A 16,260-nucleotide genomic window follows, 5' to 3' on the forward strand; every position below is an offset into this window, starting at 1 on the left:
TTCCACCACAACCGCACAACCAACCACAACTTTCATGGATGAATCCACAATGTTTCAACAAACAACAATTACAACTGCAGATTCCACCACAACTGCACAACCAACCACAACTGTCATGGATGAATCCACAACGTTTGAACAAACAACAGTTGTAATTGCAGATTCCACCACAACTGCACAACCAACCACAACTGTCATGGATGAATCCACAACATTTGAACAAACAACACAACCAACCACAACTGTCATGGATGAATCCACAACATTTGAAGAAACAATTACACCTGCAGATTCCACCACAACCGCACAACCAACCCCAACTGTCATGGACGAATCCACAACGTTTGAACAAACAACAGTTGTAATTGCAGATTCCACAACAACTGCACAACCAACCACAACTGTCATGGATGAATCCACAACATTTGAACAAACAACACAACCAACCATAACTGTCGTGGATGAATCCACAAGATTTGAACAAACAACACTTACAACTGCAGATTCCACCACAACCGCACAACCAACCACAAGTGTCACGGATGAATCCACAATGTTTGAACAAACAACAATTACAACTGCAGATTCCACCACAACCGCACAACCAACCACAACTGACATGGATGAATCCACAACGTTTGAACAAACAACAGTTGTAACTGCAGATTCCACCACAACCACACAACCAACCACAAGTGTCATGGATGATTCCACAACGTTTGAACAAACAACAGTTGAATCTACAACAACTGCAGATTCCGCTATCAGTGATAGGATGACTACAACAGCAGATCCAACCACAACTGTAACTGCAGATTCCACCACAACCGCACACCCAACCACAACTGTCCTGGATGAATCCACAATGTTTGAACAAACAACAATTACAACTGCAGATTCCACCACAACCACACAACCAACCACAACTGTCAAGGATAAATCCACAATGTTTGAAAAAACAACAGTTGTAACTGGAGATTCCACCACAAACGCACGACCAACGACAACTGTCATGGATGATTCCTCAACATTTGAACAAACAACAATGACAAATTCCACCACAACCGCAAAACCAACCACAACTGCCATGGATGATTCAACATTTGAACAAATAACAGTTGGAACTGCAGATTCCACCACAACCGCACAACCAACCCCAACTGTCATGGATGAATCCACAACATTTGAACAAACAACAGTTGTAATTGCAGATTCCACCACAACTGCACAACCAACCACAACTGTCATGGATGAATCCACAACATTTGAACAAACAACAATTACAACTGCAGATTCCACAACAACTGCACAACCAACCACTACTGTCATGGATGAATCCACAACATTTGAACAAACAACACAAACAACCACAACTGTCATGGATGAATCCACAACATTTGAACAAACAACACAACCAACCACAACTGTCATGGATGAATCCACAACATTTGAACAAACAACAATTACAACTGCAGATTCCACCACAACCGCACAACCAACCACAAGTGTCATGGATGAATCCACAATGTTTGAACAAACAACAATTACAACTGCAGATTCCACCACAATCACACGACCAACCCCAACTGTCATCGATGAATCCACAACGTTTGAACAAACAACAGTTGTAATTGCAGATTCCACAACAACTGCACAACCAACCACAAGTGTCATGGATGAATCCACAACATTTGAACAAACAACAACTGCAGATTCCACCACAACCGCACAACCAACCACAACTTTCATGGATGAATCCACAATGTTTCAACAAACAACAATTACAACTGCAGATTCCACCACAACTGCACAACCAACCACAACTGTCATGGATGAATCCACAACGTTTGAACAAACAACAGTTGTAATTGCAGATTCCACCACAACTGCACAACCAACCACAACTGTCATGGATGAATCCACAACATTTGAACAAACAACACAACCAACCACAACTGTCATGGATGAATCCACAACATTTGAAGAAACAATTACACCTGCAGATTCCACCACAACCGCACAACCAACCCCAACTGTCATGGACGAATCCACAACGTTTGAACAAACAACAGTTGTAATTGCAGATTCCACAACAACTGCACAACCAACCACAACTGTCATGGATGAATCCACAACATTTGAACAAACAACACAACCAACCATAACTGTCGTGGATGAATCCACAAGATTTGAACAAACAACACTTACAACTGCAGATTCCACCACAACCGCACAACCAACCACAAGTGTCACGGATGAATCCACAATGTTTGAACAAACAACAATTACAACTGCAGATTCCACCACAACCGCACAACCAACCACAACTGACATGGATGAATCCACAACGTTTGAACAAACAACAGTTGTAACTGCAGATTCCACCACAACCACACAACCAACCACAAGTGTCATGGATGATTCCACAACGTTTGAACAAACAACAGTTGTAACTGCAGATTCCACCACAACCGCACAACCAACCACAACTGTCATGGACGAATCCACAACATTTGAACAAACAACGCAACCAACCACAACTGTCATGGATGAATCCACAACATTTGAACAAACAACAATTACAACTGCAGATTCCACCACAACCGCACAACCAACCACAACTGTCATGGACGAATCCACAACGTTTGAACAAACAACAGTTGTAACTGCAGATCCCACCACAACCGCACAACCAACTACAACTGTCATGGATGAATCCACAACATTTGAACAAACAACAATTACAACTGCAGATTCCACCACAACCGCACAACCAACCACAACTGTCATAGATGAATCCACAACGTTTGAACAAACAACAGTTGTAACTGCAGATTCCACCACGACCACACAACCAACCACAATTGTCCTGGAAGAATCCACAACAACTGAGGATTCCACTATCAGTGATGGGATTACTACAACAGCAGAGCCAACCACATCTGTAACTGCAAATTCCACCATAACTACACAACATACCACAACTGTCATACATGAACCTTCAACAACTGCAGATTCCACAAAAACTATCAGTGATGGGTTCACTACAAGTGCACAACCAACCACAACTGTCAGTGTTGAATCCATAACAACGGGTGAACCAACCACAACAAAAACTACACCTGCTACTGAAAAATCCACAACAATTGAACCAACTTTGACAGTCACTGGTGGATTCACTAAAACTGCACAACCTACCACAACCATCATTGAGGGATTCACAACAATAGGTGAACCAACCACAACAGTCATTAGTGGATCATCTACAACTGCTCAGGGTTTCACAACTGTCAAGGATGGATATGCTGCAACTGCACAACCAAGTACAACTGCTCTCAGTATGTCCTTTACCACTGCACAACCAACCACCACTATGACTGAGGGATTAACAACAACAGCTGAACCAAATGTAGCTTTCACTTACAAATCCACAATGCCTGAGCCATCCTCAACTGTCGCCATTGTGTCCACTGCCACTGCTCCACCAACTACAAGTGTTACCACTGGATCCACCAACACTACCCAAACAGCCACAACTTTTACTAATGGACCTACAACCATTGCACAAACAATCACAACTGTCCCTGACCAACCCACAACTATTAAACTGACCACAATCTTCTCTGGTGGATCGACTACAATTGCTCAAACAACCACAACAGCTTTCAATGGATCCACAACCACAACGACTGCTCAGTCAACAATGGCGTACTCTGTTGGATCCACAACAATAACTCAACCAATCATGACTTCCAATAGTGGATCCACAAAAACAGGGGAACCAACCCCAACTGTCACCAGTGAATCTAGTATAACTGCTCTGCCACTCACAACTGTCACTACAACTACACAACCAACAACAGTCACTGGCCAGTCCACTACAACTGCACAGTTACCTCAAAATGACACAGGTGGATTCAATTCAACTGCAAAGCCAACCACAACTGTCACCAGTGAATCCACTACAACTTCACAATTAACTTCCACTGTCACAAATGGATCTACTACAACTGCTCAGCCAGCTACAAGTGTGACTGGTGGATCCATCACAACCGCACAACCAACTGTCACTGAACATTCCACTACAACTGCACAATTACCAATCACAACAGTCAATGGCGGATCTACAGGACAATTTGCCACAATTATCGTTGGAGGATCCACAACAACCTCTCAACCAACTGCAACTTCAAGTACCAAAGCAAACAATACCACCCTACCACAAACCACATCAACTGCAAATACCACAACAATAATAACCAGCACTACAATAACCACCCCACCTGTAGTTGTAGGTCTACAAGTTACAATACAACAAGTCTTTTTAGTAGCTTATACCAACCCTCAAAGCACAGAATTTAAGGATTTAGCAGTCAGAATTGTTGCGGAGGTAAGTAATACAACCATACTTGGTATTTTTTGTGATAGTAGTTCTTTGTTGTTTTCTAGGCATTGTAGAATAACAGTATTAAAGGAAAAACATTGAAGTATATTATATCATTACTATCAATCATTCTATTTCATAGATAACTACAGTTCTCTTCTTACCTCACTTCTTACAGTTTGATGTGATTTACCGAACAAAATATGGAGTTAAATTTGTCAGGACAATTGTAGTTGCATTCAGGTAAAAGTCTGTTAAGCTAAATCATCTTTACTCAATACAAATTGTATTAATTTATTAATTAGTTGGTTTATTTGTGTTGAAAATCCAAGTTTCTATGACTATTGGTGTATGTTATATATGGTAACTCAACTTTAATCTTTAAACTCTGACCCTTTACAGACAGGTAACTATCACTCGGATGGGTAACACTGAAGCAGAAATTGAGCTGGTGTTCAATGACACGTCAACTATACCACAGACTACTGACATTGTGAATACACTAAAAGAGGCGGTTTCCAATCCAAACTCTACATTCAATTTAACTCTGGATACCAACTCTGTAACAGTTATTCGTAAGTGAATAGTTCATTCACAAAATTATACTGCATCTTCTAAGAACATAATGCTGTAGATACCAATAATACAAGATGCTTCAGTAAGATATGGCTCATTTAATAAATTGTATTCATTCTTCTTTGTAATTACAGGAGCTCCAAATATGACCACTTCTACAACAGAAACTCCAATCGTTACAACTGTCATGGTTACCACCTCAGGTGCAGACACCACCGTGACCACAGACACCACCTCTACAAACACTACTCCTGCAGCCACCACTGTTGAGACATCTATCACTTTGGCAACCATAAGTAAGAGTTCTGTGGAACAACTTATCCATGTTGTTACAGATATTTCACCGTATTAGCAGTGTCTTCTTTATCCTTTATTGAACACATATTACCCAAAATATTTTTTTTAAAGGATTGGGAAATGTCATTACGCTGACCTTTTGTGTTTGTCTCCAAAAACAGTTGTGAACAATGCAGCGAGCAGCAGAAAGAGCGACCTCTTCACAGCTGTCTGTTTCATACTTCTGTCATTGCTCGTGTCAAGACAACAATTGTCTCCAGGATGTTACACTTTTTGAACAATGCATAGTAATCTACAAACAGTGTCATGGAGAAGGGTCTTCAAAAAAAGTAATTATGGTGTATGTGAATGCTGATGTGTTTCTCAAATATTCTGTCATTTTGAGTAGATGGGTAAATAGTACAATGCATCAGTTGATGAATAATAACATCAGCAGATGACACATTTCGTTAACCTTGCTACCTTGAGATGATCCTACAGTTTTGAGTGTGTGTCTCTGTATGACAACGATGCATGAAGAGGGTAAACCAGGGCTTGGGATGGCTCGAAAATTCCCATTAATACTATGGAAGAAAAACTGTCAATACAGCCAATATGCAATCATGACAAATACTGCTCAACAATCAGGTCCTAGTTATCATTTTCTAGTTATGATTTTTTGGTTTCATTTCTTGTGTGATTCTTCAAACAAGAAAAGCGAGCGTCACAATACAACACTTAAAGTTGCTATACTACAATAAGGATTATTCTCTATCGATGATAGCAGCTTTAGACAGTTTGAATGTATATTGGTCATGTGCCTCATAAATGTGACTATTAACTAGAATTGTAATAGTATAACAGAATACATATTTAATTTCCTTGTATGCATCTTAAGATTCAGTTTATGAAATCAAAGTCCATATAAGAGGCAGATGGGTCACTGGTTCACTGCTTATAGAAATTTAGAGTTCTGAATGGATATGAAGTAAGCCATTGACAAGTTTTAGTGATCCACAGGGGCCAAGAACATAGTAAGAACACATTTATAAACATGTAATGTATGTTAATAAAAGCATCATCAATAAATATGATCCTCTTCATGATTATAGATTCAATATTATACATACACATATTTAAATATTTCTAAATTTCTAAACCCTGCATCATTTTGTACTTGATTCGTACAATCTCAGACAAGCCAGGTAACTGTCAAAACCCCAAGTGCTTGTCCAATGTGTAGTTAGTTGTTGAGTAACAAATAGTTTTTCATGAGTTATGACGAGGAACACACATAAAGATGAACCTACGCTTTTGTGTGTGTTTTTTTCAGAGATCACAAACAGGTACCCCAGCAGTTCACATGGTAAGAAAGTTATGGCCAATCATAGGATAGAGGAACAGAAGCTGCTGGGATTTTACAGACAAAGGCATACAGTCATGACAAATCCTTCTCAACAGGTATTCAAACTTATCTCTCATACATCTCATTCCACCAGCATCCAACATTAATCTTCACTATGTAAATGTAAATGAAAACAATTTGATTGTAAAACTAGTATTTCAAGCCCTGTGGTATACAATTTACTACGTTTAGTTTTGTTTCTGCTTTCCGCGTCTTGGGCTTGAAAAGACCATTGATATTATAAATGATGGATAAAAAAATATTTATTTCACCAACATGAAAAAGGACTTAAAGACTTTTCTTTATAGAAATAGCTTCGAGACAAATGTGAGCATGCACAACAATAACTAATGTAGCATGGAAACCTAAGGTTTTAGAACTGAAATTGAGTCAAATGGGCGTCATGGCTAACACCATGATGAGAATCCTGGTGCCAGGATTCCTGGTGCTAGAGTATACGGGTCAAATTGGGCAATACAGTCTCCTATCTTTTTGGCGTTGGTAATGGAGTCGACTGGCATATGTTTAATGCATACATGGATGACTTATTTTACCAGCTAAGAGGCTGCAAAACTGGCTGTATGGTTGGTAACACCCTATGTATGCCATTGTGTGCAATTGTTTTGTTCTATTCATTATGTGCTCATTATGTACAAATGTTCTAGTAATCATGTTGCTAGATGAATACTAAAACAAAAGGGGATAAGGACATAAACTTTCCAGATTTTTGTTTGTCAGGGCATGTGAGATGTGTTTGTAATAAAACAAAATCCCTGGGGGAGTATAGGCAGCATTGTACAGTATATTATAAACTCAAACTAACATGCTGGTAACAACTGTGTTCTGACCATGTTAAGAAAAGTATCTTTAGAGCATATTGCTCTCCCCTATATACTATACTCCTAACCCTTTGTGAGCTAAGTTTAAAAAGATGAGCATTCATAAGCTTCATGTTGCCTATGTGTATGTGGATTTTGCTTTAAAAACCCGTGGTTTACTGCAAGTAACTTGTTTTGTAATGCAAGAGACAACACTTTTGAGGCTCTATTGAGAATTGCAATTTACAAATGTATCTGTCGACTGGATCATTCTCAGAATCCCATTATCATGTTGCTGTCAAATTCTAGGCTTTGTGGCGTATGATGCCAGTCACCTCTGTGGAAACATTGGTATAACTGTCAGTTATAAAAGTGTATTTATTTTTTATCTGTAACATGTTATGTTGGATTTTGATGTTGTGTTTTATAAGTGGACTATGATTCTGACAATAAAGCTGAACTGAACGAAATACAGTTACATTACAGCAGTTACACTTCACAGCAGTTACACTACCAGTCAAAAGTTTAAAAAAACAAAAATCATTTTTTGTAGTTCGTTTGGATTTGAGAAAAACCTAACTAATGATTTAAAAAAAATAATCCAGTGCAAAGCATTTACACCTGTTGAAGCAATATAGTAGTAGTACTACAACATGTAGCCTACTCATCACTAGGCAGGTTGTTTGCATATCAATTATGATTTAGCAAATTGTATAAGCCTCCAACTGTCTTTAAATACATTTTATATTTCTTGAATTGAAACATGAAAATTGCATTTAAAAATGAAATAGAATAATCACAATTACTAATTAATTTAGTTTAAAAAAACGTAATTCTAAATCATTATAAAATGACCCCCTAGACAGCCTACCCCCAATTAAAAGTCTTGTGGCATGTTTGGAAATGTTGGTTATTTTTCTGCTGTGTTGGGTCAAGTAAAATGGAAAAATGTGAATAAAGAACATGGTTTCATGGTTAGAGATTATTTTCTGTTTCGGTCAAAATATATTGGAACGAGTAATCTTAATTCTGGAATGGGCATATTTGCAATCAATGTCATGAGCCTGAATTTGAATAACGTCATAGGAATTTCTTTCCTCAGGTGATGCTGGTTTGACGATACAATTGCCTAACCTAATTTACTAGATTATTATAGAGGTTTTTATGGAAAACAAGAGATTAGTAAAGATCAGGCATGTTGGTAAAAACTATAATACCCAGCATTCCTGCCAGGTCATTCAGCCGGAAAAGGAAAGCACATGGATTTAAGTGTTTACAATGTCCATATAACGTCAAATTCGCCGGGTGCGTAAATATGCAATTGCAAATTGATAGTGCTATTCAGTTGTAGGATATGTAGGTGACTACGTGTTTCGGCTCGAGTACTGGACGCCAGCCAAACTATCTCTGTCGCAGCGTCAGACCACCCACCATCTGTAACAGTGATTGACCGAAGAAGTGGGACAAGGGAACAGATGGCGCGTCCAAGCTGTCCGACAGGGACAAATAGCCTACTGATAAAACAGTGTCAAAATTGAACAAAGCGGTCAGTGTCAATCATTGAAAGGCTTGTAATGTATATCATTTAAGACAAAAAGATGCGGGAGCGGTTTGGATAAAAAAAAATATTCGCGACAATTTCTCGACTGCAGACTGCTAGGGTTATCTCTTTTGCGCGTTGGCAGCCGATAGAACAACCGACTGCCAGTGTAAAGTATAATCCCGTTTGACTGTCCCATCAGTCGGTAAACAATGGTTGACAACCGTTACGCCACGGCGTTGGTCATTGGCTGTGTCCTTAGCATACTGGCCACTGTATACCTGTCAGTGGCGGTGGGGACGCAACACTGGTACCAGTACACCAGTCCTACGGTGCGCGGGGAGGCTAACGTTTCCGAACTGCGCTCTCTGCATGAGGAGTTTATGGACGGGGAATTCGACGAGAAAACCTACAGCGACACTGTTTTTCGTCTCAACGGGACCATGGGCCTTTGGTGGCGGTGTGTGCTGGTACCAGCGCACACCCACTGGTACAAAGAACCAGGTAGGATTCCACACAAAACAAACAGATTATAAATCAAGAGTGTATATCAATATGTATTTACATGACTGTCATGTATTACAGTATGTATTACACTTTGTCCAAATCAACTGGTTGCAGATGCGAAGATGGAAATGGAGTGTGTTAGCTTTACTTTGCCACAGCAGTTCATCCCCAAGTACAAAGAACCAGGGAATCACAACAGTGGGGAAGACATGTTGCGTACCTGTAAGACGATATTCATTAAGTCATTCATTCAAGTGTGCACAATTATGGTCATACTCTTGCCCAGATTTACTATTCTTCTCTTGTTTGATATGCCTGGGGCATCCTGTGATGTATAGAGTAAAACGTTTTGTCTACAAAGGGGCAATTTGTTGTACAGCAGTACCGTATTCTAGCAAACAATACAAACAATAATGACTCACACTGTCACAATTCACACACACAAAACATTCATGATGTAAGTGTACATGAATAACATATTACAAACATATGTGATCATGAATAATTACTGGAATAGGGTCTGTAGACCCACCAGGCACACTTCTGACACATTACAGATCTATGAAGATAGATTGCTATCACTTTTCCATCACCAAAATAACGTGTTTATGTGTTCAGACCTATGGAGGTGTCAGTTTCTCCTGCCACTGGTGTCCCTTGGTCTGGTTGTGCTGGCGGGCTTGATAGGTTTCTGTGCCTGCCTCTGTCAAAGCCTTGCTCCCACATTGGGCATAGGAGTACTCCACCTGTTGGCTGGTAGGTAACATTCATTTTCTGAATCTTTCTCTACATTGAATGTGTGCCTAAATCCTTATTATTTCTGTGACTAAAATACTATCTGAACCTAAACTAACTTTAAGAAGACAATTTAGTTATTTGTCTGACGATATAACTCGATAGTTTATATAGTTATTATTTCCTTTACTAGTATAAAGAGATTCAAGACGAAAATTGCTTGGAATTGTAATAACCAGAAATACAATGAACAGAAAGAAAGTAGTAACTCGAATATGTCTAACTCTCTCTTCCGGCAGGGCTTTGTACACTAGCCACAGTATGCTGCTACCTGGCTGGCATGGACCTCCTTCACAGGGTGTCAGTGCTCCCCGACAAGGTGGATGGAGCTCTGGGCTGGTCCCTTTATCTGGCTCTCATCTCCTCACCACTGCACATGATGGCAGCAGCACTGCTGGTGTGGGCCGCACGCAGCCACAGCCAGAACTACTACCGCATGACAGCTTACAGGGTGGCTTAAGAAGCCCAGTCACACCCCAGAGAATCGTTCAGCAATTTGACCATGAATGTCTGATTCTGAACCAAACTCTGCACCCAATATCTTAAAGAATTGACTCTAAACGTGGTGAAAAAGCTCTCTATAGTACTAGTTGGTAATCAAGGTTGGGTTTGTTCAGTTATTCTTTATTTGATGAATGTCAAATGCTAGGGGGAAGAGATTGGTTTGTAATTGGACCTTGAAGTGACCCAGAGGCAAATGTAGCCTGTTGGACCTAATAGCATATGATTGTTTACATACCAACTGCTACAAGTAGTATTCACAGACACATTTGATCCTACATATACAATAACAGCTAACATAGTACAGAGATCTGCTTCCTACGTTTTTTTAGTGTAGCGCTTTCTTACTTTGTTTGCTCCATAACCTCGTTACGGACAAATATTTGTAATTGTGATAAAACTTCTTAAAGTCTTATTTTATTATACTTACCAGGTGGGACAACACAAGAGCACAGTAAGTTATAATCTTACTATCTACAGAGACAAGTGATCTAACTAAGAGAGAAGAGGAGTTCAAATATTAAAGTAAAAATATTTTACGCTTTTTATCTTTAGAGAGTTTGTTAATTTAAGTCCTAAATGTTTGCTTGGAATAACAAGATAATTGTTTTCTATTTTCAAGAATATTCTTTTTTAAACTTAATTTGTTGGTTTTCCTGTAGTATTTATTTTAGAATGTAGGACTACACATGCATAGATTGGAGGTTGTGACATTGTTTAGATCGTTTTCCCCCTTCTTGAATATCTCCATATTCTGCAGTAAAAATGGTGTGCTACAGAATTTTGCTTAGATACTTGTCCATCAATGACTTTGTTAAAACATCATACATGTGTCTCATGGAGCCCCTTAACAGTTTCCTCAGTGGCAAAAAAAATAAAATGTAACAGTCATAGACATTCAAAGATTGAAGTGAGATTTGTATAGGCTTTATTTTTATGAGGAATTTGAATGATTTATATGTATGTGGTCAAATGTGTTGTTTTTCTGTTCACATCATTTAGTACAATGCTGTACTAATACTTTCATGCGAATGTCATACAACCAAAATTATTTTAAAGATTAATCTTCATATGAGTTGCAAAACATGTCTCTGCAAGAGGCAACGCAGACTGCCAATGTCATAAAGTCTATCATGTATTCAAAAATAAGATTTAACACCAGTCGTGATGTTTAAAGCTGCAATAGGTAATATAAAATACATTGAAATATGAGAAACAGCTCCCCCAATTCTAGTCTTGCCCCCAACTTCTGTGCTTTCCTCCAGCTTGAGTTTGATTGACTTGATTGGTTTCACAAAATAAGGAAGAAGGCCTGCCCTACCAAAGGCAATTGGCTGGAACAGGATTGCTGGAACATAATTGGCTGGAAAGTAGCAGGCCGCTCCAAAATGATAAATTGACAGGCACTGAGCTTCCTGGGTTGCTAAACAATTCTCAGAGGGCCTCATTAGCTTACACATGTTTATAGGGGACAAAACATTTCTTTATTTTAGTGAAATTATATTATCTATTGTATCTTTAATAACATTCAGGCCTGAAAAAGTCTGGGTTCATGAAAGGAACTAGACCTCATAGCACGCCTTATTAAAATGCTGTACTCCTTTAATCATTAAAAAGCTTGTTATCTATGTATCCAGCAAATAAAATATAGGAATGTTCCTGCGTAAAATGTCACTAATATTGTTTGTGTCATAATTGTGTCATTACTGGCAATGTAACATGAGGTAAAATGTACATTTTCAACTGTACATTGAGTAGTAGTGCGTGTTCATTCAAAGCATTTCAATAAAGCTTTTATTATTATAGAAAATAAAGTGGATTGAATCTTTTCCATTAACATTAGCCACATTCCTGAGATATCGAAAATGTGTTGAATCCACTGTTCATGTGTAGAATGTCTAATGCCAGAACCTTATTATTATGGCTCAGATTGTTTTCCTGTCAAGTCTAACGGAAAAAAGACCCCATCTTTTCTGCAGTACGTCATCATCCCTTCTTTACCTGTTCTCATTTTCTCTCTAACTGAATGGAGGGTATTTCCACATTCCTTCTCCGTGCCAGGGAGAGTGCAATGCCCTTCTCGTAATAAGCACACTCGTTGATGAAGAACGGATAGAAAGGCTCAGGCCCCTTGTACATCATGGTCTCTCCTGAGAAGGTCTGAAACAGGGGCTCGTTGGGGTGGAGGAGGCAGAAGTCACGATCCTGACAGAAATAAGCGGGAAATTATGAGCACAGGCGTGTTCCATGCAAGAAAGCTACTTAGAAAAAACTTTTGAACTGTGCAATTAACCTTTGACCAAACAAGTCACTTCTATGGAAGTGAACCACTTCTCCTGGAGTCTGTTTTGTCACGCCACCATTACCTGGAGTTGGGGATGAACCGCAGCGATGATGTTATGGGTCTCTCGGTCTCTGGGGTAGTCAACGTTCTTCACCATGGTGTACAAATCCACTGCTCCTCCCTCAAATTGCGTTCCTGAAACAGAGAAAGTGGAAATTGCTCACATTTCTATGTGAGCTCATCCATTCCATAGTCGTGTGACTGCCGATTCTGTTCTCTTCAGCCGCCCCTAGCCTCCTCCTGGTTCAGGTTTACTCTGTGCATTGCACAGTATGTCTGTCAGGGGGATACTTGCAGTGTTGGGCTTCCTGTGTTTACTGCTGTCATGTGAGTGTCATGTCAAGGGAGTCAGATGGCTGAGCGGTTAGAGAATCGGGCTACTAATCAGAAGGTTGCTGGTTCGATTCCTGGCCATGTAAAATGACGTTGTGTCCTTGGGCAAGGCACTTCACCCTACTTGCCTCGGGGGGAATGTCCCTGTACTTACTGTAAGTCGCTCTGGATAAGAGCGTCAGCTAAATGACTAAATGTAAATGTGTCATGCATCCCTGGGCCAGAGCCACCTGTGCTAACACAATCTCCATTCGACCATCATTTCCATAAATGTACAAATGTACTTTGTATCTCAGCTCTAAACTGACAAGGATACAAAAAGAAGGCTGGTCGTTGTCATCTCCATACCTGAGTTAAAGAGGTGGACCCAGTCTAGCATGTGCTGGACCCCTTGTTGCATCATGGTGTAGATGTTGGACCTTACAACACCGTGCGGCTGAGGCCCAATCTCAATTGCTGCCAGGAAAGACAAAATACAAAATGTTTGAAAGCCACAACTAGTTTTACGACTGCAGCTACTTTTGAGTGACTGTTGTATAATACGTATAAAGTGATTGTAAAGTTTCAGTTCATCAAAATATACCCAGTGCAGTGACTCACCAAAGCCATGTTTGCCTACGGAGTCAAGAGAATATGCCTCACTGATCGGGAGGTCAAAGTGAATGTACCTCACAGGTGTGTCAGGCATCGACCTCTGAAGACAAGACCAGATGAGAAGGCATTTTCAGACATCAGAGATGCACTCATAATAGGTTTTGGCCACTCCATTCTTTGAATATCACAGCAAAATTCAACATGTTCATTTGACACCAGGAGTGTTTATATATATGTCAGGAAATAAACACTCCTGGTGTTAAATGAACACTTTAAAATGAGCATCATTTCAATATCGTTTACTCTTGCCTGCAGGTATCTGAAGATGTGCAAACAGATCCAGTCACAGTCTGAGTAGGAGATGAGGCACAAGCCCATGTTAGCAGTGGTGTTGTGGAGGTCGCATATCAGATCCACTGCCTTAGAACTCCCTTTAGGGCCCAGCTGAGAGTTAAGCTCTCGGGACCGCACTATTTCATAAGGAGTTTTGTCAGATGTTGAGGAACTACAAGGTGAAGAGAAGGGAAATAAGAGAAAACGGAGCAAGAAAAGTGGAGAGGAGAGAGATAACGTAATAATCTTACATTTAGTCATTTATCAGACGCTCTTATCTAGAGCGACTTACACTAAGTACAGGGACATTTCCCCTGAGGAAAGTAGGGTGAAGTGCCTTGCCCAAGGACACGTCATTTTGCACGAGAATCAAACCGGCAACCTTCTGATTACTAGCCCAATTCCCTAACCGCTCAGCCACCTGACTCTATATCTTAATCATCATCATCATTCCCACCATCAAAAACATCATCCTCACTCACCTACACCCCCCATCATCCCCATCAACACCACCTTCCTCACTCATCGTCCTCCCTATATCAGCACCATCATCCTCAATATCAGTACCCCAACCGCAACCGTAACCATTGTCATCGACGCGGTCCCCGGTACCTGAGGGTGGCGTGCGTGAAGCAGCGGTTCAGGTCGGTCTCCGTGTACCTCCGACCCTGCTGGACGGCGCGAGGATTGGACATCACCGTCATGACGGACACCAGCTCGTCCTCTTCCACCTTCTTCCTCGTTTTCAGTCTCTCTCTCACCAGGTACACCCCTGACAGCTCGTTTCCATGGGTACCACCGCACACGGCGACGCGGGAAAGTTTCGGCAAATACACCACCTTCGCCTCCATCTGATGAGGGACAGTAAGCAAAGAGATCTCTGTAATATTTGGGACCCCTTGAGATTGAAAGGGCCGTTAATGTCCTCTCCACTGATGCGCCCTAACATATACTCAATTTTTGTTTACTTGTCCACTATAGCAGCCTGGCCTCCACTGACTTGAGAACATTAAGTACATAACATAGGTCATAATTTGGCAAAAAATATGTCTCTCAGGTTCTCCCTAGTGGTATCACTGATTACAGCCTGTCAGTAGGCCAACAGAGGAAGGCAATGCAACAGTAAATAAGATGATGGTGTCCCATCCTTACCGTGGACTGCAGCAGTGTGGCAGAGCAACTTCACCTGAAAACTGTGGATATTAAAATGGATGTCTTGATGGCCAAACTTGGAAATTGGGTACATAGAAAGGTTCAAAACAGCCGGTTAAGGTGAACCAGTGTTTAGATTCAGCCTCCAACACTGGAATTCAGAACATTCCTCACAAAGTCTCCCCTCACAGTCCCCCTGGTATCCAATTTCTTCTCTCTCCCCCTCTCCCTGCCTTTAATGCGCTTTCACTGATTCAGCGCTATTCTCTCACACACTCCCTTTTTCCCCCTCACAAGTCCTGTCCGCTGTTGTGCAAAACCTCGCTCCGTGTGCGCCTCCTCTTCACTGTAGCCGTCCCGCCGAACCCACATGTATACAGATGAGCACCCAGGCTGAAATTATAGTGTCGCCAACTCCACCCTCTCTTTCCCAATCCCTTTCTCCGGTCAGCCGGCTTCAAAACCCCGCCCCGCCCTGCCCCCCCCCCCCCCTCTCCCCCTTCCCCCACACCAGGTCACTCTCTCTCTCATCACTATGTATAGGATGGTAGCTTCCAGTCAGCCATTCAAAAGGGACTCAAAGCAAACCTGCTGGCATGACACAGGAGGCCCAGGGGACCTACTGTACACGCAAGGCCGGTACATCCGATATGGTGGTCAAACGAGATGTTCCTATTCTTCCAGACCTAAGTCAGAGCCCTT

At 40.8% G+C, this 16,260-nt stretch overlaps 2 protein-coding genes and 1 long non-coding RNA gene across 3 annotated transcripts; 2 read left to right on the forward strand and 1 right to left on the reverse strand.

Annotated features, from left to right (window-relative positions):
• Nucleotides 1–4,560: 4,560 nt before the first annotated feature.
• LOC136967726 (uncharacterized) lies at nucleotides 4,561–6,306 on the forward strand. The gene is made up of 4 exons (XR_010879516.1): nucleotides 4,561–4,627; nucleotides 4,787–4,959; nucleotides 5,095–5,256; nucleotides 5,419–6,306. It is a non-coding gene; the product is annotated as an uncharacterized lncRNA (long non-coding RNA).
• Nucleotides 6,307–8,785: 2,479 nt separating this feature from the next.
• On the forward strand, nucleotides 8,786–12,574 carry LOC136967607 (claudin domain-containing protein 1-like). The gene is made up of 4 exons (XM_067261453.1): nucleotides 8,786–9,503; nucleotides 9,621–9,728; nucleotides 10,125–10,262; nucleotides 10,541–12,574. The coding sequence occupies exons 1-4, from the start codon at nucleotides 9,212–9,214 to the stop codon at nucleotides 10,759–10,761; spliced, it is 759 nt and encodes a 252-aa protein (XP_067117554.1). The 5' UTR covers nucleotides 8,786–9,211; the 3' UTR covers nucleotides 10,762–12,574.
• A 108-nt stretch (nucleotides 12,575–12,682) lies between these two features.
• Nucleotides 12,683–15,257, reverse strand: LOC136967772 (N-acyl-aromatic-L-amino acid amidohydrolase (carboxylate-forming) B-like). The gene is made up of 6 exons (XM_067261700.1): nucleotides 15,019–15,257; nucleotides 14,383–14,578; nucleotides 14,080–14,173; nucleotides 13,828–13,935; nucleotides 13,169–13,281; nucleotides 12,683–13,007 (listed from the first exon to the last, which is right to left on the reverse strand). Exons 1-6 carry the CDS (start codon nucleotides 15,255–15,257, stop codon nucleotides 12,810–12,812), a joined length of 948 nt encoding a protein of 315 aa, XP_067117801.1. The 3' UTR covers nucleotides 12,683–12,809.
• Nucleotides 15,258–16,260: the final 1,003 nt, after the last annotated feature.

This window comes from Osmerus mordax, chromosome 23 (genome assembly GCF_038355195.1).
Source record: "Osmerus mordax isolate fOsmMor3 chromosome 23, fOsmMor3.pri, whole genome shotgun sequence".
Lineage (NCBI taxonomy): Eukaryota > Metazoa > Chordata > Actinopteri > Osmeriformes > Osmeridae > Osmerus > Osmerus mordax.

What these genes read in the sequence shown, in the direction of transcription:
- LOC136967607 (XM_067261453.1), top strand. Translation starts at nt 9,212, where the DNA reads ATGGTTGACAACCGTTACGCCACGGCGTTGGTCATTGGCTGTGTCCTT. An exon ending in CCACTGGTACAAAGAACCAG is followed by an intron (nt 9,504 to 9,620) that starts GTAGGATTCCAC and finishes AACTGGTTGCAG; the next exon opens with ATGCGAAGATGGAAATGGAG. An exon ending in GGAAGACATGTTGCGTACCT is followed by an intron (nt 9,729 to 10,124) that starts GTAAGACGATAT and finishes TTATGTGTTCAG; the next exon opens with ACCTATGGAGGTGTCAGTTT.
- LOC136967772 (XM_067261700.1), bottom strand. Translation starts at nt 15,257, where the DNA reads ATGGAGGCGAAGGTGGTGTATTTGCCGAAACTTTCCCGCGTCGCCGTG. An exon ending in TTCACGCACGCCACCCTCAG is followed by an intron (nt 14,579 to 15,018) that starts GTACCGGGGACC and finishes TTCACCTTGTAG; the next exon opens with TTCCTCAACATCTGACAAAA. An exon ending in CGGTTCATCCCCAACTCCAG is followed by an intron (nt 13,008 to 13,168) that starts GTAATGGTGGCG and finishes TATTTCTGTCAG; the next exon opens with GATCGTGACTTCTGCCTCCT.